We start from the raw sequence: 24,325 nt of genomic DNA, 5'->3' as shown, positions 1-24,325 counted from the left end.
ATTTTTGTCCACTCTGCATATGGAAAACCACACAGGGGCTAGCACCCACACGCGCACTGCATGTATTAAGAGTATTCCTTATCTTTATGTTATGTTTTGCGTTTCCAGAATGTCCATTTTGTATTCTGCCCTTTCCCACACCCCTACAAAGCTCATTTTTACTCCTCAACTCTCTCACCCCTCCCAAACATCGCTAACCCACATTACTATTTATAACTTCAGTATTACACAATCCTAATCACAGACCAAAGCCGTGCATTGTGTGTAACAACCCCAAACTGTTTCAAAAGACATAAAATGGACACGTATTTCTTTAGAATGTTTTGTGTTTTTTCTCTGACAACTATAAGTCTTACTAAATATTCTCTTATACGGTGATGATTCTATCCACTTTTTAATCTTCTCTTTATGAGCTGTTCAACAAGGAATTTTGGTGAAAGAGTCCCCCAGTTTAATGCTTATGATTGAACCATGTCACAGGGATTGTTGGGCTTGTTCTTATGGCCCCCATATGCTCCAATAACGCCACGTGGCATTGCTCCTTTTTTTGCATAGGCACATTAAAATGGGAAAATACTATACATACAAATAAGATCCTATCTAATAGAGATTGGAATACACAAATCTTGTAGTGCAAAGGGACCTTACACCCTGAACATTGACATAATGACCTGGCACAGGCCTCAGAAGAAAGGGCATTTTCCATTCACCCCTGAACCAGGGAAGCCATCCACGAAACATCCAGGTTTGTCTATAACATCACCTGGAAGCAATCCTCTACCATGGAAGATCCTACCACTGCTCAGACATCGACCTGCTCAAAAGAGACTTCCCTTAACACTGAGAAGACTAAACAACAAGGACCTGCTTACAGGACAGGGCTTCCTGAATTGCCCTTTAATGGTGAGGTGAAATGAGAGGATGCTCCACATCCTGACTTCAATGTAGGATATGCAGATTCTAGGATCTTTAATACAGAAACATGATACCAACAACAGAGACTGTGTGAAAAGTGTGTTGGCACTACGGACAATGTCTTGGATTGGATGATCTAACTTGCCTGGAGCCTAGAGTTGGTCTTATGCCAGGAAACTTCAGGGGTAAGGTTTCTTTGTATTTAGGCCAAGGTTATTCCTTTCCATGCCCCTCATATTTTGGTGGGCCTATGCAAACAACAATTGCCACTCTAATACCGTTTTTTTTTATCTCTTCAATTTTTTTTTATTTTAATTATGACAACAAAGATGTAAAGAAGAAAACAGGGTAAAGTTACAGTGGAAGCCCAATCACCCATAAACAGAATTCTCGGTAGTCCCATCGATGATATCCCAGCCTTGAACTTTCAGCCAAAGAGCATTTAGAAAAACAAAACTGAACCCATGTACAATACAATTACTTGTCCCTCAGATCCCCAGTTGTAGTACATACTATTTCTTAGCAGCACACAATATAATCTAAAGACATTATACTTAGTAGCTCCTTAAACATTGAGGGCAAAGTACATTTCTCTAGTTCCATGTACATACTAACTAGTTTAAGTTAACCTCAAAAGTTTTAGTGGCTTGTTTTTCTTAAGGATTGGAGTCAAGGGAACATAGTAAAAAATGGTATTAAAGTGACATTTGTTTGCATAGGCCCACCAAAACATAAGGGACATGGAAAGACAAATTATGGTCTAAATACAAGGAGACCCTAACCCTGAAGTTTCCTGGCACAGGACTGACTCTAGGCTCCAGGGAAATTAGTTTGTTCAATTCAAGTCATCGTCTGTAGTGGCAATACACCTCCATTCCTCACATAGTCTCTGTTGTTGGTATCATGCTTCTGTATTAAAGATCCTGGAGTCTGCATATCCCATATTGCAGTCAGGATGGTGCATAGCATCCTCTCGTTTCACCTCACACTTAAGGGGCACTAGAGAGAACCATGTCCTGTAGAGCAGGTCATTGTTGCTGTCAAGTCTTCTCAGTGTAAATGGAAGTCTCTTTTTAGGAGGTCGATGTCAGACCCTTGGTAGTGTCTTTCCTGGTAGAGGACTGCTTCCCGCTGTTGCTATAAAAGACCTTGGATGTTTCGTAGATAGCTTGCCTGGTTCCGGCGTGTATGGAGGATGCCCATTCTTCTGAGGCCTGTGCCAGGTCATTATATCAATGTTCAGGGTGTAAGGTACATTGTACTGAGATTTATTAGATAAGAACTTATCTGTATGTATGGTTTTTTCCCATTTTAATGTGTCTATGCAAACAAGGATCAATGCCATGGGGCGTTATTGGTGCATCTAAAGGCAATAGGAACAAGACCAGAAATTTCCATGACATAGTTCAATCATAGGCATCTAACACCGTTTTTACTGTGCTCCTTTGACTCTAGTCCTTAAAAAAAAAAACCCCACTTAAAATTTGAGGTTAACTTAAGCTAATATGCATGTACATGGAAATGTAAAAAATACTATGCCTCTAATGTTTAAGGAGTTACATAAGTTTTATGGCTTTAGATTGCCTTGTGTGCTGTTAAGAAATATTACAATGTGTTACAATCTGGGGACTTGAGGGACAAAGTAATTGTTCATGGATTCTGTTTTATTTATCTTAATGTTCTTTGGCTGAAAGTTCAAAGTTAAGATATCAGCAAGGGAAATTCTTCTGAGAATTATGTTATGGGTGATTGTCCTTCCACTGTAACTTTACCTTGTCCTCTTTCTTTGCATCTTTGTTCTCATAATTAAAAATTAAAAATAAAGAAGAAAAAGTAGAGAAAGAATAGCCCCCCCCAAAATTTTTAATCCTGAAAAAGTTTTCTTTTGTACTGCTACTGAATGACTTACTCAAAGTTTTGCTTAATGTCATCTCAGTGTGGAAGCAATAAATGTGCCTCACCATAGGGAAAACACTTTCCTGATAACAACTTTCTCTTATCAGCTTTCTCTACTTGCACACTGTGATTTGTTCCATTGTGCCAAGATGTTTTTCCATCTGCACATAATGTACATTTACAGATAAGGATAGAGGATATTAAAGGTAAGTTTGAATGTGAACTATGACGTTTAAAAGAGTAACATCAGCCTAAAACTTGGCTGACACATTATTTCAATCAAGTTGATATTTCACACTATTTTTTAAAGGCAAGTCTTCTCTTTGAGAGGATTTTAATAATTTTCTGTTCTATGTCTTATAACCTGTTACATTTCACTTACTTTACACCAATTTCCAAATAGTTTTTTGAGGAATCTTAAAACAACAATTTTTATTTATGTGAACTCTTCAAAGGAAAAAAATAGAAGAGATGATTTTATTTTCACAAAAATCAATTTTTACATGCATTAGTCTTTCTCAAAACTATTCATTTATTGTTTTGAAAATAAGGGCTCAATTATAAACTAGAATATAGATTTCATTTTGTTTGATGAAGGGGTTGACACTGGGTAGTTTAGCACAGTGATTTCAGGAGATGTAAAGACTGGGTGTCTGTCTGAGACTAGCAAAATGCCTACTGAGTGAGCATCGTTAATGTCTACTAACCATGAAGAGATGAGTTCCTAATAGTCAGGATATGGCCAATGGCTTCCAATAAAGTTCAAAGCTATAGAGTCCAAGTCAATTTGTTTCTAATACTCATCAATCATTATGCTAACAAAAAGTATCTTTAAATAAGTTCAGTGTCTGAATAATTTTATTATTCATGCTTTACTTCTCTTATCAGTAAATCACCCATATTTTTCCTAGTCGTGGCTCTATAACATTTTAGGTAATTATATTCAAGTAACTTCCAATAAACTGATATAGAGACTAATTGAAAATGTTCTTAATATAAATAGTTACAAAATGGATAATCTACTAAATTTTACCTACTAGGATTTGACAATATCAAGTTAAAAATAAATAAATTTCATAAATGAAATTTATGAAAAAATACTTTACCTCTTATTTTACTATAAAAAGGATAAGCCAGTTTTAAAAAGGGGAGTATATGTTACAACTAAACTGACACTATCTTTTTTTTTGGGGGGGGGGGGCCACACCCGGAGGTGCTCAGGGGTTACTCCTGGCTGTCTGCTCAGAAACAGCTCCTGGCAAGCACGGGGGACCATATGGGACACCGGGATTTGAACCAACCACCTTTGGTCCTGGATCGGCTGCTTGCAAGGCAAACGCCGCTGTGCTATCTCTCTGGGCCAAACTGACACTATCTTGATAGGCTAAAAAAATCCCATCAATTAATACACTTTAAATTGAAATCTGAAATCAATATTTATTTTTTCCCTTAACTTTTTGAGTGCTTTTTTCTTGGCTTGTTGCACGTTGCCATAATGAAAGGTAGATGATGTTTAATATCAGTTATTCATTTAAAGCTTAGGTGCAGAAAAAGTAACCCTAATGTTTATAGTTTATCTGTGGATTTAATAATTTTGTTCCTGTTAACATCAATATATATCTATTGAGATAAAACCATTTAAATTTCAGTTGTTATTAAGTTATAAAAGTTGTTATAAGAATATTTTTCCAAAGATCTTCCACAAAAAGTTATTTATAACATATATAAATTGGAAATGCTTAAGGCACCAAATTTTGCTCCAGGATAAATAGTTATTTTTGAAATTTTGTAACATAATAGATTTTTAGATTTTCTAGTGCAAAATTCCCCCCAAAATTCTGTAAAGTAAATACAATATATGGAAGAATATTTTAATTCATTAAGTTATCAGCCTACACATTTATTTTTATGTGTCTAGAAATGGTTCATTTAGAACAATTTCATGTTATGAATAATCAAATTAGTTCTCACAAATATGCATGAAGTAGATATGAATAAGTTTTCTTTCTTCCTTCCTTCCTTCCTTCCTTTTTTCCTTTCTTCCTTCCTTCCTTCCTTCCTTCCTTCCTTCCTTCCTTCCTTCCTTCCTTCCTTCCTTCCTTCCTTCCTTCCTTCCTTCCTTCCTTCCTTCCTTCCTTCCTTCCTTCCTTCCTTCCTTTCTTTCTTTCTTTCTTTCTTTCTTTCTTTCTTTCTTTCTTTCTTTCTTCTCTCTCTCTCTCTCTCTTCCTTCCTTCCTTCCTTCCTTCCTTCCTTCCTTCCTTCCTTCCTTCCTTCCTTCCTTCCTTCCTTCCTTCCTTCCTTCCTTCCTTCCTTCCTTCCTTCCTCTCTTTCTTTCTCTCTCTCTCTCTTTCTTCTTTCTTTCTTTCTTTCTTTCTTTCTTTCTCTCTTTCTCTTTCTCTCTTTCTTTTCCTTCCTTCCTTCCTTCCTTCCTTCCTTCCTTCCTTCCTTCCTTCCTTCCTTTCTTTCTTTCTTTCTTTCTTTCTTTCTTTCTTTCTTTCTTTCTTTCTTTCTTTCTTTCTTTCTTTCTTTCTCTCTCTCTCTCTCTCCCCCTTCCTTCCTTCCTTCCTTCCTTCCTTCCTTCCTTCCTTCCTTCCTTCCTTCCTTCCTTCCTTCCTTCCTTCCTTCCTTCCTTCCTTCCTTCCTTCCTTCCTTCCTTCCTTCCTTCCTTCCTTCCTTTCCTTCCTTCCTTCCTTTCCTTCCTTCCTTTCATATGGGGCTCCGGGATTCAAACCGATGACCTTCTGCATAAAAGGCAAACGCCTAACCTCCATGCTATCTCTCCTACCCCTAAGTTTTCTTTCTTAAGAAAAAAAAAATTTAAGACATTGCTAAATCTGTTGGTGTCGTAACTGGAAAAAGCTCATGGTATGCAGCAGGAAATTAACACAAAAAAATGCCTGAAAACAATCACTCACTTTTTTGTTGACATAGTAGGGGTCCATGTCCTCCAGCGGCTCTGACACCATACCTGGAGGTATGTCTCCATAGATAAAAGGAAGATTCTTTCCAGCTTCCAAGTCACTATTTGGCTTTGGGCCATTTTCGTCATCATCTTTTTTGTCTGCTTTGGGATTCTTAGCCTTTTCTTCTGCAATGCGTCTTTCAATAGCTGCAAGAGATTCTCTGGTGAAGAAGTTGAAGCTGTCAGGTCCTGGTGGTACAAGCACTGTTTGCTCCATCTTGTCATCCTGCACATTTTAATTACCATTTACTCTGCATATGAATATCCTAAAAGAAAACAAGAGAAGACATGGGTATTTAAAAAAAATTAATAGAAGGCATTAATATCTAAAGAGCTTTATGATGAGATGTGAACTAGACAATTGAAATACCTATTTTCAATTAAATTAAAATGTAATTACTACCTGCATATTCTTTTTGTACTAGGATCACTTAACATGAGATGTACCATTTTAAACACATTTTTAAATATACATAGTTATTCTTTGTTTTTTTTTCGGGCCACACCCGTTAGATGCTCAGGGGTTACTCCTGGCTAAGCGCTCAGAAATTGCCCCTGGCTTGTGGGGACCATATGGGACGCCGGGGAATCGAACCGCGGTCCTTCCTTGGCTAGTGCTTGCAAGGCAGACACCTTACCTCTAGCGCTACCTCGCCGGCCCCATACATAGTTATTCTTAACTATAGGCACAATATTTTATAGAAGGTCTTATTCATCTTATATAAATTGAACTTTATGCCTATAAAATAGCAATGACCATTTCCCCTGCCTCTACATTCTGGCTATCCTCATTTTGCATTCAGCTTCTACAGGTTGGATTTAATATACATGCTTTTGTTACTTGCCCTGCTTTTAAAAATTATTATTATTATTATTATTATTATTTATTATTATTATCATTATGCTTTGCCTGTTCAGAACTCATGGCGCAGTTAAAACCTTGTTTAAGAATAATCTTAATTAAAGTCAGCAAAATATCACCATGTCCCTAATTGGCTGTTTACTCTTTGAATCAACCAGAACATGAAGGCCTATCCCTTTGGAGACAATGGTTACTTACCTCTGTTAAGAGAATATATTAGTAAAAGATTCATCTCTGTAAATATATAAAATCTATCCTTCTAATTTTGACACGTGGCTACTGGTTGGTCAAAACAGCATATTGCTGGAAGCTTTAAAGAGTAGGTACTAATTCTGTACCTCTAAACCTCATTCAAGTAAGGGCCACAGGAGGTATGTAACAGCATCAATGCTAAAGACACACAGATAGCCCTGCCTTTGTATTGGTTTTCATCTATTCTGTGGTGGAGAGAACTGGAATGTCAAACTGTCATAAATTAGTCATATGAGGATTGGCTTACTTGGGCATACATGAAAAGAAATGATATAAATTAAATTATTATCACTGATATGAATAAAAATGAGAGAAAGAAAAAAACTGAAAGAAATGACTAGATAGAGGTTTGGTGGGAGAAGAGAGCTAAAGGTGCAAATAGGAAGATTTTTCTACTCTAGAAATAAAAGGATGCAGTGCTATATTTTAATAGAAGTTGAAGTAAATGTTTTTTTTGTTGAACTAAAGAAATAATTATATTCTTGCTAATCTGTGATCCAGTACTGCTAAACATTATGAGGACCTGAGGCAAAACTCCTAACTCTATATAGCAGAGTCAGAACTATCTAAAAGCAGAGGTCAAATCTCAAAAGTATTATTTTAAGGCATATTTAATATGAGCTCAAATTTCACAGATATCTCTGAGCCAAAACTTCTCAGAGCCTATGCTACCACCAGCCATTAGTTTTATTTGGAAACTGTATTAACTCATTAATGTCAGCAAGCTCTGGAATAGTTTATTGAAGCTCGAGCTTTATATGTGACTGCAATAATAAAAGTACAATGATAACTAGAGTATCTTAATTCTTAATGAAGAAGATTCCCATTGCTAAGAGATTTTTTGAAGTTTTCCTTTCTATGAGTAACCTAAGATAAGCCTGTATTTAACCCTTAGTCTACTAAGCTAACTAACAAACCTTTTGAAGATTCTTAGCATTTACTTGTAATCAATTTAAACTTAGGAAAATTAATCCAGTAAGTTTAAATAGTGGAAAATGTTTTGTCTTAAGACTAATTTTCTCACAACAAGAAATTCTGGCATTTATTTATTTGGAGATAAAAGTTTAGGCATAAAAATGTTACATTTTCTAATAAGGAATGCATAGATATATTTATATACTTTATAGAAAATGTATAAATGATATAATTTTAAAACATTGAAAATTATAAATTATTTCTACTCTTTCTCTAGCACTTAATTCCCATTTTCAATGGTAAGCAGAATCATGGCTCAAAAGATTGCTTCCTAGAGACTGGAGAGATGGCATGGAGGTAGAGCATTTGCCTTGCATGCAGAAGGATGGTGGTTGGAATCCAGGCATCCCATATGGTCCCCCAAGCCTGCCAGGAGCGAATTTTGAGTGTAGAGCCAGGAGTAACTCCTGAGTGCTGCCGGGTGTGACCCAAAAACCAAAAAAAAAAAAAAAAAAAAAAAAAAAAAAAGATTGTTTCCTATAGCAAATGCATTGAATTAAAATTAAATCAAGTATCCCTCAAGTATTCCTCATTCTATTGCTTTTCTTTCCTTCAAACAAAACCACATAACTCGAATTATCTAGCTCCGCCTCTCAAATAGAGGGGGAAACAAGGGAGGGTATCACGATCAAACATATATGATCACTAATAATAAGCTAGACACAGGGGACCACTTACTCTAGCAGCCCCGGGGGGTGATGGTGGGGGATATTGGTTGCAGGAAGGGAACGGGGGTGGGGGGAGGACAAATTTGGTGATGGGTATTCCCCTGATTCAATGTTAATATGTACCTAAAATACTACTGTGAAAGATATGTAAGCCAATATGATCAAAATAAAAATTAAAAAAAATATCCCCCTCATTTTCTAATACTTAGTTTTTGTAGCATTATAAAATAGCATTATGACCCAATAATGTAATTATAGTTTCTTTTTTTTAAGAATATGTTAATATTGGGACCAAAGCGATGGCACAAGTGGTAAGGCGTTTGCCTTCCACGTGCTAACCTAGGACAGTCTGGGCTTCAATCCCCGTGTCCCATATGGTCCCCCAAGCCAGGAGCGATTTCTGAGCATATAGCCAGGTGACCCCTGAGCGTTAGGGGCCTGAGCGTCACCGGGTGTGCCTCCCCCAAGAATATATACGTTAATACTTTTATTCAATAGAAGCTGTTTTCCTTTCTTTTCGAGGGGGGGGGGTGTTGGCCACACCTGGCGGTGCTCAGGGGTTACTCCTGGCTATCTGCTTAGAAATAGTCTGGCAGGCACAGGGGACCATATGGGACGCCGGGATTCGAACCAATCACCTTAGGTCCTGGGTCGGCTGCTTGCAAGGCAAACGCCGTTGTGCTATCTCTCCGGCCCCTAGAAGCTGTTTTTCTAAATGACTCTTCTAGAATACAGGAAGAACTTTATTCTTTGTTACAAATAATAAGTTTATGGGGTTAGAGAGATGGGGAGGGCATTTGCCTTTGCATCTGGCCAATCTGAGTTTGATTCTGGAGAGCCCCCAATGTGTGATACCTGCGCTTAAAGCCAGGAGTAAGACATAAACATTATTGAGTGTGGTTTCCCAATATTTAAAAATAAAACTATAGAGATGGAGAGATAGTACGGTGGGTAGATTATTTGCCTTGCAAGCGGCCAACCCAAGTTTGATCCTCGGCATAACATATGGTCCCCAGAAGTAATTTTTGAGTCCAGAGCCAGGAGTAACCTTTGACCCAGCCAGTGTGACCCAAAAACCAATAATAATAATAATAATAATAATAATAATAACAATAATAACAATAATAATAAAGTTAAAAACTTAAAAGCAAATAATAAAACAATAAAAATTTATACTATGTGTATCAATAGATCAGATACTCTTATGATATTTAAATTAAGATATGATAACTTCATTCATTGTCGTTTTTCTTGATTATACAGTGAGGGGTGATGTGTGTATTCTAGTATATATATTATATATACTTGTTTGTTTGGGGCAACACTCAGGGCATATTCCTGGCAGGGTCAGGCGACCATTTGTGATGCTGAGGATCAAACTCAAATCAATCTCTTAAAGGGCAAACTCCCTAGTAGAACACTCACCAAATGTATATTTTTAAGGTGTTTATATTTACTCATTTAATTCTTGTGATTTCTATTGCATGAATTTAAATATTATGTTAGCATGTAGGCGCTGCTATGGTCAGATTCTTGGAGCGAACTGAATTACCACTTTAGAAAGTATTCATCTCACTTTAATTTTTCCCCCTCAGGAGAAAATCATCTGATTTTATATTCTGTTCTCTTATTTGCATTTATCTGATAAATATTTGCCTATTCGTTTGGTTACATCCTTTTCTTTTCATTGCTTCCTTTAATATATGCATGTTTAGATTTTATATGTAGGTATATTTTAAATACATATGACCATGTTAGCCAATCAGTGGTTTTCAAATAGACGGCCCTATTACAGACATTGTTTCTGTGTATAAAACAGAAATAATTACTAAAACCCTTCTTATTCTTCAGAATCAATGTATTTGAGAAAACTTCCTGAAATAAATACCCCAGTCAGCAATCTTTGTTTAGTGAGTATGAGCTTCAACTGTTTCAAGAAGTAAACAGAAAAGAATTCTACACTGAGAAAAGAATTTCTTTAAATGTATAGCAATTATAAATTAGTTCAGACATTAGAATTGCATTTAACCCACATTTTAATGGTATCACACTGAGGTTAATGAAAATGTTTTTTTATCCCTTAAGTAGATTCAAATACAATCTGCAAATAACCCTTATTTTACATAAATTCTAAGGATACAACTTTAAAAAATATAAGTGATCATACAGATTTATTTATATAATAAACTAATAACTGCAAAATGCAATTGCATACTACTTTTTAGTTATTATACAAAATATTGTTTATTTGAGTCTGTTAAATAGAGGAATATTCATGAGACTATGACTAAAAGGGAACTTCATTCATGTACAAAATGTACTATTTATAAAGCGATACTTCATTATACACGAGAATGGACAACTTCACAAAGGTACAGTTTTAGTTTAAACTTGCTTACATGATATAATAGACATTTGGATTTTTTAGTTTACCAAGGATACCTTGCTCCTTTCAATAAGCATGACTTTCTAGACGAGAAATACTTCAACAGATATTATTCAAGATGAATATTGATATAAATTTAAGCAAAATAAAAGAAACAAAATAGCCATAGCTAGAATTTTTTAAAGTAGCAGAAAGCATAAGTTTAATGAAAGAAATTGGTAATTAAGTAGTAGAGTAGGCAATAGAAAAGCAGAATGATTTTTTTACAGTTTTATTGTAGTTTATATAACATAGCTTAGCAAAACAAATTAATATTATAAGGTTATAAGAACAGAAATAAAAATTTTCAAAAGAAAATGAATGGAAGTAAGAGACCCCAGGGGTGAAAAAGCTATAGATAGACTAAAGTAGTTTTTGTTAATGAAAAGACATCAACAATAGCAATCAAATGACTGATATTAATGTGTGTAAAAAATAAACTTTATTAGAATGTACAAATAATAAATTTAAGAAATGATACATTGTAAAATACATTGTAAAAATGAAACTGACATAGAAATGGTTTTATGTTAGTAATATTAGAAATATATTTTAGTAAGACTACACATTCTTGGGAAACTTTATGTGATCAGAAAGTTAATGGTACTTATTTTCAAAGATTTAAGACTTTCCTAACTCGTTATATTTGTTGGGGGTTTTATGGACACATATATTTGTCTTTCCTATAGAAAAAGATAATACTTGTATTACATATAGGACTTGAATAAGCAGTTATCACATCCTGAAAATTTTTCTGCTGATATGGCAAGAATTAGTAAACAATACTCTTCCGTTGCCTTTGTAATGCAGATGGAGAAGTGCCACTTAAAGGAATATTAATTAGCTCATAAGATTTCATATTTTATTTATTTCATATATTGTTTCCTATTTTTCAATTTTATTTCATATTTTAGACTTCTTTGGCATCTGATCATTTTCATCCAAGGAGAAATAACAACATTAAATCATAATGAAGCATTTTACTGCACTGTGGCATTTCAAAGAAAAGTCTTAAGTATGGCGGCAATCTTATATAATGCTTTGTATCTGAAGAAACCTGTTTCTGTTTTTGCTTTTTTGGGGGAAGGAGCAAGAGGGCATGGTCAAACCTATCTGTGCTCTAGTTTACTATTGGCTCTCTGCTCAGGGATCATACCTGATCATGTTCAAATGGTCATATGTGGTACCAGACTGAGCTCTGGTCAGTCTTATAAGTCTTATAAATCTTATAAGCTTATAAGAATCTAGGCTTGAGAACAGTTTGAGAAACACTGTTCTAATTCAACTTTCAAATTTGTCTGCATACCACTTTCAAGGGTCTCAAGCTCATCTAGGGTAGATCTGCAAATAGAAACCTCACTTCCAAACTCCTAGATCAGAGTCTACAAGTTTCTAATAACTATTAAATAGTTTTCAGGGGTATATATGACCTTAAACTGAAATAAAATGTATGTATATATAGTAGAAGTGACCATGTTAAAGTATTATTTATTTATTAAATTGTATTGCTTGAAGACAAATCAAATAAAATTGATAAATCAAGTATTTTGGCATAAATTTATATTATCTTCAAATATCTGAAAAGCAAGAGACACCAAAAGAGTTGATTATAATATTTAAATTTAGAAATCACATTATACAAGTTTGAAACCTGAGTGAATGATATTTTCATGGATGATTTATACTTTTATAACTTTCTTGTGCTTCAATAAATCAGTTTATTTTTATTAACTGGGCAGATCAATATATAACTAATTAATACTCTTATGCTCACACATCACACTCTTATGAGTATTAAAACATAATCCTCTTACGTCTCCAAATTCAAGTTATGCTTAGATAATAGTTATGCATTTTGTGATATACAATATTATATAATTTGAGATGGATAAAATTCACATAACTGCAGTTCTGTTGTTAGAATGGCTTGATTTTCCTGCTGAGAAGAAATCAAACAGATTTCTGCCAAAATGACTGCCAGCTCCTTGTAGAGCTCCTTGTACTATTCTGGGTACATAAACCATCTGGGCACTCGAATTCATGAGGAAGCGTTTTAGTTGATTTTGTGGTGTTTCTGCCACCCACTTTACAAAAGAATGTTGCTGCCAATAATAATAAAAATAACTAGGTAAAATGTTATTCTTACAGTTGTGATCTCACATAACTATTTTTTTAACACCAAGAAAGAAATTGCTCTTTACATAGAATTTTGCAAGTCAAGGAAGTAATGTTTTATTATTTCTGGAATTGTTTTGGTATGTGTATTTGTATAATAAAAGCCCTTATTACGTGGATTTTAATAATATATATTTTAGCATTACAATTGAGATTAATAAAATCATTCCATCTGTGTTTAAAATATTTATTTTCCCTAAAAATGCTAGAATCCACCTTAAATTTTGATTCTAATAATAGATTACATTTTAAATAAGCTCACACATCCCACATTCTGCTTCTATATATTTTAAGAGTATTTTCTAGGACATCCTAATATTAAGTTATATACTACAACCTGACTAATTCTACCAGTCTATTTGTTGATCCAGTACCAATAAATAATTTTGGCCAAATTGACTATCACTTAATAAATACTTTGTGAAAGAGATAGTATTTGTTTACTCCAGATACTATATAAAATGAATATGAAGAGTAGTATAAAAAGTTCTCTATGTGGCCCAAGAATATGTGGACACAGAGAATAGGGAGCTTGCTTTGCACATGGCACACCAAAAGTTGAATGCCAGCATTCTGTAAAGTCCCTTGAGCCTTCCAGAAGTGATCTCAGAACTCAGTCAGGAGTAATCCCTGAGCTCTACAGACTCTAACACACACACACACACACACACACACACACACACACACACACACACACACACACACACACACACACAAAAACATACACACACACTGCTATTTACCAAACTAAAATAATTTACTGCTTTCTCAATGTTTCCAAACAAGAAATAATCAATAAATTATTTTTAGTAACAAAACTCTGAAGTTTGGGCACCTTTGAATCACTGTATTGGTTCATCACATTTTTAGAAAATAGGACTTAATATTCCATATCCATCAATTGGACATCTAATCCCAACTTGCCAATATGTTTGAAACAGTATTTGATAAGTAAAAACCTAAATAAATTATTTAAAAATATTGTTTATGAAGTTTTTGACTGGTCTATGCTCTTGTGGCATACTAGTTTGACTCATATTCATAGGAAACTTTTCTGACCTGACAAATTTTGCTTTAATGAATTAATATTATTATGCCTGTAATCCTCTCTTTACCTTATTATTTTACCTAGCAAAATAATTCAAGGGGTTATTTTAAAGGATATTGCAACTTCAATACTGTGCCCATAATACCAATAAACAATTTTTAAAATTGTTTTAATTTTAAGGCTCCTGGATCTGAGCACAGAGATCCTATATGGGTTACAATATAGAAGACAGAACCCAGGTCAGCCCCATTTTAGGTGTAAGCACACCTTAACTGCCTTAGGACTGCTTTGTCAGTAAAAAGTAAATTCTTTGAATTATATAAACTTCTCATCACCATTTTGTACAAGCCATATCTTATAATTAATGTACTTGAGGAAAACATGTTTTTCAAGTATGAAGAGCAGAAATATATGTTCTAGATCCTTTTTGAGCGCTTTCTTTATAAGAATAGTATTTCATAGGGTTATAATTTATTGAATTACACATATGTGTGTCTTCTGCTTGTATTTTGACCTCTGCTATTCTTAGAAAATGAAATTTGTGGCTTTTTATTACTTCAGGAATGTCAAAAGATCAGTGAACAGAAGTTGCTGTAGTCCATACTTACTTATCTTTCTCAGTAAAATCTTGAATGCATTTTATGTATTTGGTTAGACAGCCCAGAACATGGGAGAGAGGCAAGAGAGTTACATAGTGAGTAGTGAGCTAAGCAGGGAAGGGATGGCAGTATCACCTGAACTGGTGATAACATCTGCAGAGGGAGAGCCCCTTGTCAGGGAATCCTAATCCTGCCCAAAACACTGAACACTGGACAAAACACACAGGGTTTAACGTATGGACTTGAGGCTTGAAACAGGAAACTCTGTATGATTCAATTTAACATATGCCAAAATATTCTTTATTCCACATGGGGATTACACATTGCCAATTGCCATTACAGCCCTCCTCATAGGTAGGGTTCCCAGAATGGACATTTTTGCCCAGTAGACATTGTGACCACATAATTTGCTTTAACAACATATAGTCTTTAATCAAATAGAAATTTCCAGCTATACCACTCCTAGGAATATACCCTAGGAACACAAAAAAGCAATACAAAAAATCCCTTCCTTACACCTATATTCATTGCAGCACTATTTACCATAGCAAGACTCTGGAAACAGCCTTCAACAGATGAATGGCTAAAGAAACTGTGGTACATATACACAATGGAATATTATGCAGCTGTCAGGAGAGATGAAGTCATGAAATTTTCCTATACATGGATGTACATGGAATCCATTATGCTGAGTGAAATAAGTCAGAGAGAGAGAGAAAGAGAAAGATGCAGAATGGTCTCACTCATCTATGGGTTTTAAGGAAAATGAAAGACATTCTTGCAATAATAACTTTCAGACACAAAAGAGAAAAGAGCTGGAAGTTACAGCTCACCTCATGAAGCTCACAACAAACAGGGATGAGTTTAGTTAGAGAAATAACTAAGTTTCGAACTATCCTAATAATGAGAATGTACAAGGGAAATAGAAAGCCTGTCTAGAGTACAGGCGGGGATTGGGTGGGGAGAAGGGAGATTTGGGACATTGTTGATGGGAATGTTGCACTGGTGATGGGTGGTGTTCTTTACATGACTGAAACACAAACACAATCATGTATGTAATAAAGTTGTTTTATTTAAAAAAAAAAAGAAATTTACAAGACAATACTGTGGTTTAATCCAGGCTTTTGTTATTCTCTTTTTGTCCTGAGCATGGCCTGTCATACATAGAGCTATTCTCTCAGCCAGAGCATGGGAATAGGCAGTTATACAAAGCAAAACAGCTAGAGTCAATCAGAAGTTACATATAAGTTTTTAAGTCATTGAGATTTCACATTGTTAAATAGACCAGAACAATCTAGTCTAACAGCAAAAGCTCCTGATCAGTGAGGAAATTACTAAACTGGTTAAAGAAATAATCAGAAAGCATATAGTATCTTTCTAACACAATTCTTTTTTGTTTGGTTGGTTTTTGGGTCACACCCAGCAGTGCTCAGGGGTTACTCCTGGCTCTGCGCTCAGAAATCGCTTATGGCAGGCTCAGGGAACCATATGGGATGCCCTGATTCGAACCACAGTCCTTCCGCATGAAAGGCAAACGCCTTGCCTCCATGCTATCTCTCCGGCTCCTTTCTAACACAATTCCATCCTGCACAGTTTTGCCTAATAATTCTAAGATTCTGTCCTGCTCTATTTTATTAGCCACTTACCTAATCCTAAAATGAAGAACACACTGTTCACTAGTATGAACTTTACCTTTCAGAGAAAGGTCATCAAAATTAGGAGGTGGATATAAATTTTGTGAAACTCAGTGTCTTTTTTGAATATTAATGCTCAGAAAATCTCACGGAAATTCCTCTGAGCAACTCTGGTGTTATAATCAAGAAAATTGTAATAATCTTAATTATAAAGAAGCTATTTAAGATAATTCTTCACCAAAGAATATTTCATGCTAGAAAATAAAAAATGTCTAGGTGTGGCTGATGAATGGTCTGGCAACAAAGATTCGGGAGAATAATGAGATGAGATCAATCACTCAGAGCTTTGCTTGTGGTTACAGATTTTTGGGGGGTGTCACACCCGGCAGCGCTCAGGTGATACTCCTGGCTCTAGGCTCAGAAATCGCTCCTGGCTGGCTCGGGGGACCATATGGGATGCCGGGATTCGAACCACCGTCCTTCTGCATGCAAAGCAAATGTGCTACCGCCATGCTATCTCTCAGGACTCGTGGTTATACATTTTGAGATATTAAGTGTAAACAGAAAAGAACTAAAAGCTTAATATAAACTATCCCGTGCCGGATTAGCTGGAAATGGGGAAGCCCTGACTAAATCCATGTTTTATTTGGCGAATTTTGGACAAAGTGGATTGCTCGAAGAGCTGGAAGTACAGTCCAATTTATGTGTTTATCTTTTTTTTCTCTTCCAGCATTCCTTAATTCTCCATTTCTTTCCTTTAGCTCTCATCTCACTTCTGTTGTTCATCATACCTACCGTTTCCTCCTGTTGTTTATGGAAGTGTCAGCCCATTCAATTTTATTTGAAAATCATTATCTGAAATTAACTTAAATTTAAACATACAGAAATACAAACAGAATCATGCTATTATCCCTTTGTTCTCCTAAGAATTAAATAATTTGTGCCAATGGGATTGACAATGGTGGGTATACTGTAGATCTATCATCAGTATATATCTTTTGCTTGCTGTGGGAAAAATAGAAGGGAAAAAATAGCTGACTTATATGTTACAATTCCAACTGAATGGAAAAAAGAAGTCAACCCATATATTTTATTACAAAATGTTACAAGAAAAAATGGTTGATAGCTCTTCTTAAAATTATCTGTCTTGAGTACCATTTTGGTAATATAAAGCATTCTCTTCAATCATTCTAATAGCTTTACTTTCAGGACACCTAGCATGCATCATTAGACTCAGTTCCTGAAAAGAACATATTACATCTTTTTATTAGGATATTCCCTAATATCTGAATATTATAGGATATACCCTAATATTTGAATATCCCTGAATATCTGGGATTTTGTTCTTAAGAACTAATAGTTATTTTTATGTCTTTCAGTTTTCACTTTTATGAGTATTTCCTGGGCAACTCAGTATAAAATAGATTTGTTCCTATATTACTGAAGCAAGAGGGGTGTTTTTGGTGAAACACAGAAATATCTTAAAGTGTGGAACTCTGATTCTAAGGGTCTTTTTCTGTAAGCACTAAATTAGAATTTATTCTTTTATCTCAAAGGCATTTATCTAAAACTACCTCAACACACAGCAGAACTGTTACTAAATATGGAAATCGAAATAGAGAATGGAGTAACCACTCCATTATTCTACCTGAATAAAGGCAAGTAGAATATGATAAAGAAATGAATAATTGATGGCAGAGAGGAGAGGATATGCACACATCTGACCAACCTTACAAGCTGAGTATCTGTACTTTGACACTTTCACCCTTCAGTATACTTGAAGATAAAGGAGAGCTCTGAGTTATGAGAAGTAAAAGTCAAAAATAGCAAGAGTTTTGAAATTTATTTGGTAAAAAGATGACAAAATTTATAATATTGGGAATACTAAAATGCAGACTGATTCTTTTTGTAGTTTGCTTTATAAAGTAAACTTTAGATCACTTAAACAAATTTTAGAGAATGAGGTATATCTGCTATTTTTTTCAAGCCATATCCATCTGTGCTAAGAGCTTACTTCTGGTTCTCTGCTCAGGAATCATTGCTGGTGATGTGCAGGGGACCATATGCAATGAGGGGGAGCAAGTCATGGCTGGTCATGTAAAAGATAAGCACCTTACCCACTGTAAGGTGTAAGGCTCCAGTCTATCTGCTCTTAATGGATTATTCACTTTGTTAGTTACATTGGGTACAATAAAACCTGAATGTTGAAGCATTGATAATTGGGCATCTCTCTTAAACATACAAATGAGTGTGCATGTATATGTGTGTGTGTACTTGAGGTCTCTAAGCTGCCATATTATCCAAATTATTATCACTAAATCATGTTTTAATTATTTGGTAGTACTCAATCATATATCCTTATCCAATCTCACAAAAAATTTTCAGGCTGAAATTGTTAGTAAATTTTCTCTAAATCTATATTTATATTAAAGATGTATTTAACATAATGGTTTTTGGGGATATAAAACAATAAGTAAGCCTGAGAAAACAAACATTAAATTTGGTGCATATCCTATAGTATTTTCAATGAACCATTTTTATGGTGTGAATATCTTTTGTAAGAAAATTGGAAAGAAATAAAAAATCCCTAAACTAGGGGCCAAAGCAATGGCACAGCGGTAGGACATTTTCCTTTCATGTGACTGATCAAGGACCAGCTGTTCAATTCCCCAGCATCTCATTGTTCCCCCAAGTTAGAAGCAACTTCTGAGCATAGTCAAGAGTAAGCCCTAAAAAAAAAAAAAAAAAAAAGAGTAAGCCCTGAGCATCACCAGGTGTGGCCCCAAAATAAAAAAAAATCTCTAAATTAATAATGCATGCTTTCAGGATCCATTCCTATATTTTATCCTCAATACATTTTCTAACATATTTTAATTGCTGAGAAAAAAATTTTTGTTATTCATAATAGCAGGTGATAACATTGCTCAATTATATGCTTTGCTAAAGCTTTATAAATAATTTAACTACTATTATAACATTAAATTATACTTAAATTATTTTCCTTCTGACTTAAAATATGTCATGTACTAATACTTCACTACCATAAGTAAAAGCGCAAAGCCCATGACCTAGGCAGGCATTACTATTTTCATTTTTTTAATGTTGTAATAATTGGCTCAGAGGGTGCTTGATTTCTTGTGACAATTGGTGTTCTTTTTTAGATAGTTTGGATAGAAAAAAAGAGAATGGTGTCCAAACTCCATGGTGTACACAACATCAGCTGGTTCTTGGTCAGCTGATTGTAGGTAGGGAGAGCCAGGACAGGTTTTGTGCCAAGAAAGTTATTAATAGCCACCATAATAATGTAAGGAAACTGAATAACATCGTTAGAAAAAATATATATATAGCATACAGTTATTATGGGAGTTCAGATAAATAATAAATTCTCTCCCAATATAGGCATACAACATATATAACATGTATACAACATATATAACATATATAAAACATATATAATTAAACAGGTATATATAGTTAGATTTAAAAAATTTGATTTTTAATCTGAAATTAAACTGGAAATCAAAACCTTTACCTGATAAATCTAGAAAATCTAAATATGAATAAATTTTTTTATTAATCCCTAAAATTAACATTTTCATTTTAGCTAAAACTATTTTCTTTCAAAAGACAACTTTTGTTTTTGGTTTTAGTTTTTGGGTCACACCTTGTAGCACTCAGGGGTTACTCCTGGCTCTGCAGTCAAAAGTCACTCCTGACAGGCTCAGGGACGATATGGGATGCCAGGACTTGAATCATCGTCTGTACTGGATCTGCTGAGTGCAAGGAAAGCACCCTACCACTATGCTATTTCTCCAGCCCCTCAAAAGACAACTTTGAGGGGGGGGTGTCACACTGGTGATGCTCGGAGGTTACTCTTGGCTCTGCTCTCAGGCATTACTTCTGGCTCTACTCTCAGGCATTACTCCTGGCTCTGCGATCAGAAGTCGCTCCTGGCAGGCTCTGGGGACCATATGGAATGCCAGGATTCAAACCAGCATCAGTCTTGTATTGGCCACGTGCAAGGTAAATGCCTTGAATGTTGTGCTATCGCTCCAGCCCACAATACTATGATTTAATTTAAAAACAAACAGGGATAGCATGGAGGCAAGGCGCTTGCCTAGTATGCAGAAGGAGGGTGGTTCGAATACCGGCATCCCCTATGGTCTCCCGATCCTGCCAGGTGTGACCCAAAAACCAAAAAAAAAAAAAAAAAAAAAAAAACAAAAAACAAAACAAAAACCAAAAACCATAAAACAAACAAACAAAAAGAAAACCAAACAAACCAAACTAACAAATGCTTCCTTTTCGATATCAATATATTTCAAGTACAAAAATGTGTCAAAACTATCAAACTATGGAGTTAAAGTGTTTTTTGTTTGCTTAAGACAGAAGACATTAGATTATCAGGTTGGGCGCAAGACTTTAATTTTCGAAAAGTTATAGATGGACTAGTTAGTAAAAAAGTTCTGACAGATTGTGAAAATATTAGAGATTGTATAAAAGAAAGAATTAAAGGTAGGTATGCTTATTACAGACTCTTGAAAATAATGCTTAAGTAACTAAGAGAACAGTAACTGGAATTTATATTTGAAAAAGAGAAAAATGGCAAACGTAAAAATAACTGTGGCAAAGAAATTTCCACAAATGATGGAGATATTGTAATAACCTAAAGAAAGCCACTAACTTTGTATTTTAACTTTCAAAGAGAATAATATTCTTTAGGGAGTAACAATTTCTCATATAAATGGATAATTAATTTATGGGGATGGAGCAATAGTACAGCAAGTAAAGTGTTGTTTTGCATGTGCTAACCCAGATTCAATCTTGGCACCCAGTATGGTCCTCTGAGCTCCACCAGGAATGAACCCTGATCAAGAAGCCAGGATATAGCCCTGAGCACTGCCCTGTGTGGGCCCCCAAACAAAACAGAACAAAACAAAATAAATCTGAATCAATCAAAAATTATTTTGCATTTTTTATAGAAAAAGAATATTAGAAGAAAGCAAAGGAGTATTTTTGTGTGTTCTGGTACTAAGCCATGCAATCCTATAAGGAAATGTCAACACAGGCAGAAGAATCATCTTTCTAAGTCATAAAGATAGATTTTGCTAATGTACACACACATTATCCAGATTAGATAGTTTAGACAGATTGCAGGTGAGGATTGTTACTATGGAACAGATTAAACCTATTGATTTTAGGGCCGAAGTGGTGGTGCAGTGGTAAGGTGTTTGCCTTGCACTCTTCTGATCTAGGACTGACCGCGGTTCAATCCCCTGGCATCCCATATGGTCGGTTCGATCCCCTGGCATCCCATATGGTTCCCCAAACCAGGAGCAATTACTGACACATAGCCATCATCAGGTGTGGCCCAAAATGAAAAAAAGATAAAAAACCTATTGTTCTCAAAGACCAATATCTTATAGATTAAAAGAACAATAAATGAAATAATCTATGGAAACTATTTTTTATCTAACAAGAAACTTGCCAGTAATAATGCTTCCTTTGAACCTCACCAAAACTTAAGCAAGATTCTCAGATAAAACGTGTAAGTTTATTTCAATATTTAAGAATTTGCCTTTGTATATAATAAAAGGTAGAATGATACAGTTAAAACTCAGCCAATTCACCTCTAAAGTCAAAGAAGCTGCTGTCTGCTTCAGAGGTGGGTCAGGAGGTACACACACTGATTCCTGCTGGTTACTGCCTGGAGTCAGAAGGGCACAGAAGCCATCTTGGGCCATGCGGTTTCCGGTTGCCTGAGACTGGATTTCATCAGCGGTCCTGCCAGTGATCCTGCCTGCTTCAGAGGTGGGTCAGGACGTACACACACACTGATTCCTGCTGGTTTCTGCTGGGAGTCAGTAGGGTGCAGAAGCCATGATGGGCCATGAGGTTTCCAACTGCTTGAGACTGGATTTCATCAGCGTTCCTGCCGGTGATCCTGCCTGCTTCAGAGAGTTCTTGGCTGGCTCCGCCCTCCTGCTGGGCCTTGGATGACCCTGAGGACTTGAAGGGAAGCCTTTGCTTTGCTTCTCTGTCTTTCCTGAATACTTGAAGCTCTCCTCAGAGGCCTAGGAAGTGCACCCCCCAAAAAAACTGTCATCTAGAGCACGCAGAAGAGCACGGCAGGTCTGCTTTGTGGCCACGCACTTTTTCTAACCAATGAACCCCACCATAACATGCAGAAAAAAATCACACTACAAGCGTGACAATGGGGAAACCTTGCAGTCAAACACCATGATCAGAGAATAAAGACAATAGCTCGGATGACCCAAAAAATTCCAACCATCTGATTAACCTCTCAGATAAGGAGTTTAGAATAGAAATATGGAAGATGTTTGTAGAACTCAAAAAAAAGCATAGATCAATCTAAACAGAACACAAAGACAGAAATCAGAAAACTCCAAACTGAAATAACATCTGAAAAACAGGGTAGCTGAACTGAAAAACTCAGTGGACGGCCTTGCCAGCAGGGTAACAGCAGCTGAGGACAGAATTAATGTGCTGGAAGATGAGATGCAAAAAAACTCAACACAACAGAAGAAATTGGAAAAGAACCTTAAGACAAATGATCAGGTAATGAAAAAAGTACTCAAGGAATAGAATAGAAAACTTTGATAAACTTAACAGAAACAACATAAGAATCAATGGAGTTCCAGAGGCCCAGGTAGGAGATCCCCAGGACGAATCAACTGTCAAAGACATCATCAAAGAGATACTCCCAGAGTTAATGACTACATGCAATCAAATCCCGCATGCCTGAAGGGTACCAACTAAAAGAAACCTGAAGAAAAACACCCCAAGACACATCCTCCTTACAATGACAAATCCCACAGATAGAGACAGAATACTGAAAGCAGCAAGATCAAAAAGGGAAATTACATTCAAAGGAGTATCCTTAAGACTTGAACTAGACATGTCACAGAAACTCTCAAAGCCAGAAGATAGTGGTGGGATATTGTGACAACACTGAATGAAATGGATGCCTCACCAAAAATACTATACCCAGCCTGACTCATGTTCAGGTTTGAAGGAAGGATACATAGCTTCATGGATAAACAACAGCTCAGAAACTTCACAGATAAAAAACCAGCCTTAAAGGAAAAACTGAAAGGTCTACTTTAAGACAAGAGACCAACAAACACAGCAAACTTATCTACAAAGATGACATTAAATCCTATGACAATCATCTCCCTCAATGTCAATGGACTAAATTCATCAATTAAAAGACACAGAGTGGAAAAATGGGTCAAAAAGATGAATTCCACCTTCTGCTGCCTACAAGAAATACACCTGAATAGTCAGAGCAAACATAGACTCAAAATCAAAGGCTGGAAAAATCATCCAATCAAACGACACCCTTATAAAAGCTGAGGTGGCCATATTAATATCTGATGACACCAACTTTATATGTAGAAAAGTTGTAAGGGACAATGATGGACACAATCTAGTAATCAAGGAATATGTGCAACAGGAAGAAATCAGACTATTAAACATATATGCACCCAATGAGAGACCAGCAAATTATCTAATACGATTACTGACAAATATGAAAGAAGATTTTTCCAATCTCTCCTGCTGCAAAAACCTCTTTCTTACACCTATATTCATTGCAGCACTATTTACCATAGCAAGACTCTGGAAAAAACCAAGATGCCCTTCAACAGACGAATGGCTAAAGAAACTGTGGTACATATACACAATGGAATATTATGCAGCTGTCAGGAGAGATGAAGTCATGAAATTTTCCTATACATGGATGTACACGGAATCTATTATGCTGAGTGAAACAAGTCAGAGAGAGAGAGAGAAAAATGCAGAATGGTCTCACTCATCTATAGGTTTTAAGAAAAATGAAAGACATTCTTACAATAATAATTTTCAGACACAAAAGAGAAAAGAGCTGGAAGT

At 35.5% G+C, this 24,325-nt stretch overlaps 1 protein-coding gene across 5 annotated transcripts in view; it reads right to left on the bottom strand.

The window, feature by feature from the left end:
* Window positions 1-24,325, bottom strand: part of SCN1A (sodium voltage-gated channel alpha subunit 1) — a 162,073-nt gene that overhangs the window by 104,861 nt on the left and 32,887 nt on the right. For all 5 annotated transcript variants that reach the window (XM_049773370.1, XM_049773373.1, XM_049773371.1 and 2 more), the window contains exon 2: window positions 5,727-6,039. In XM_049773370.1, coding sequence (XP_049629327.1) covers window positions 5,727-5,990 — 264 coding nt within the window. In that variant the 5' untranslated portion in view covers window positions 5,991-6,039. The remainder of the gene's footprint in view (window positions 1-5,726; window positions 6,040-24,325) is intronic.

Source organism: Suncus etruscus, chromosome 5, assembly GCF_024139225.1.
Source record: "Suncus etruscus isolate mSunEtr1 chromosome 5, mSunEtr1.pri.cur, whole genome shotgun sequence".
NCBI lineage: Eukaryota > Metazoa > Chordata > Mammalia > Eulipotyphla > Soricidae > Suncus > Suncus etruscus.
Note: the sequence above shows the minus strand (reverse complement) of the source record. Positions and strands in the feature narration are given on the sequence as shown.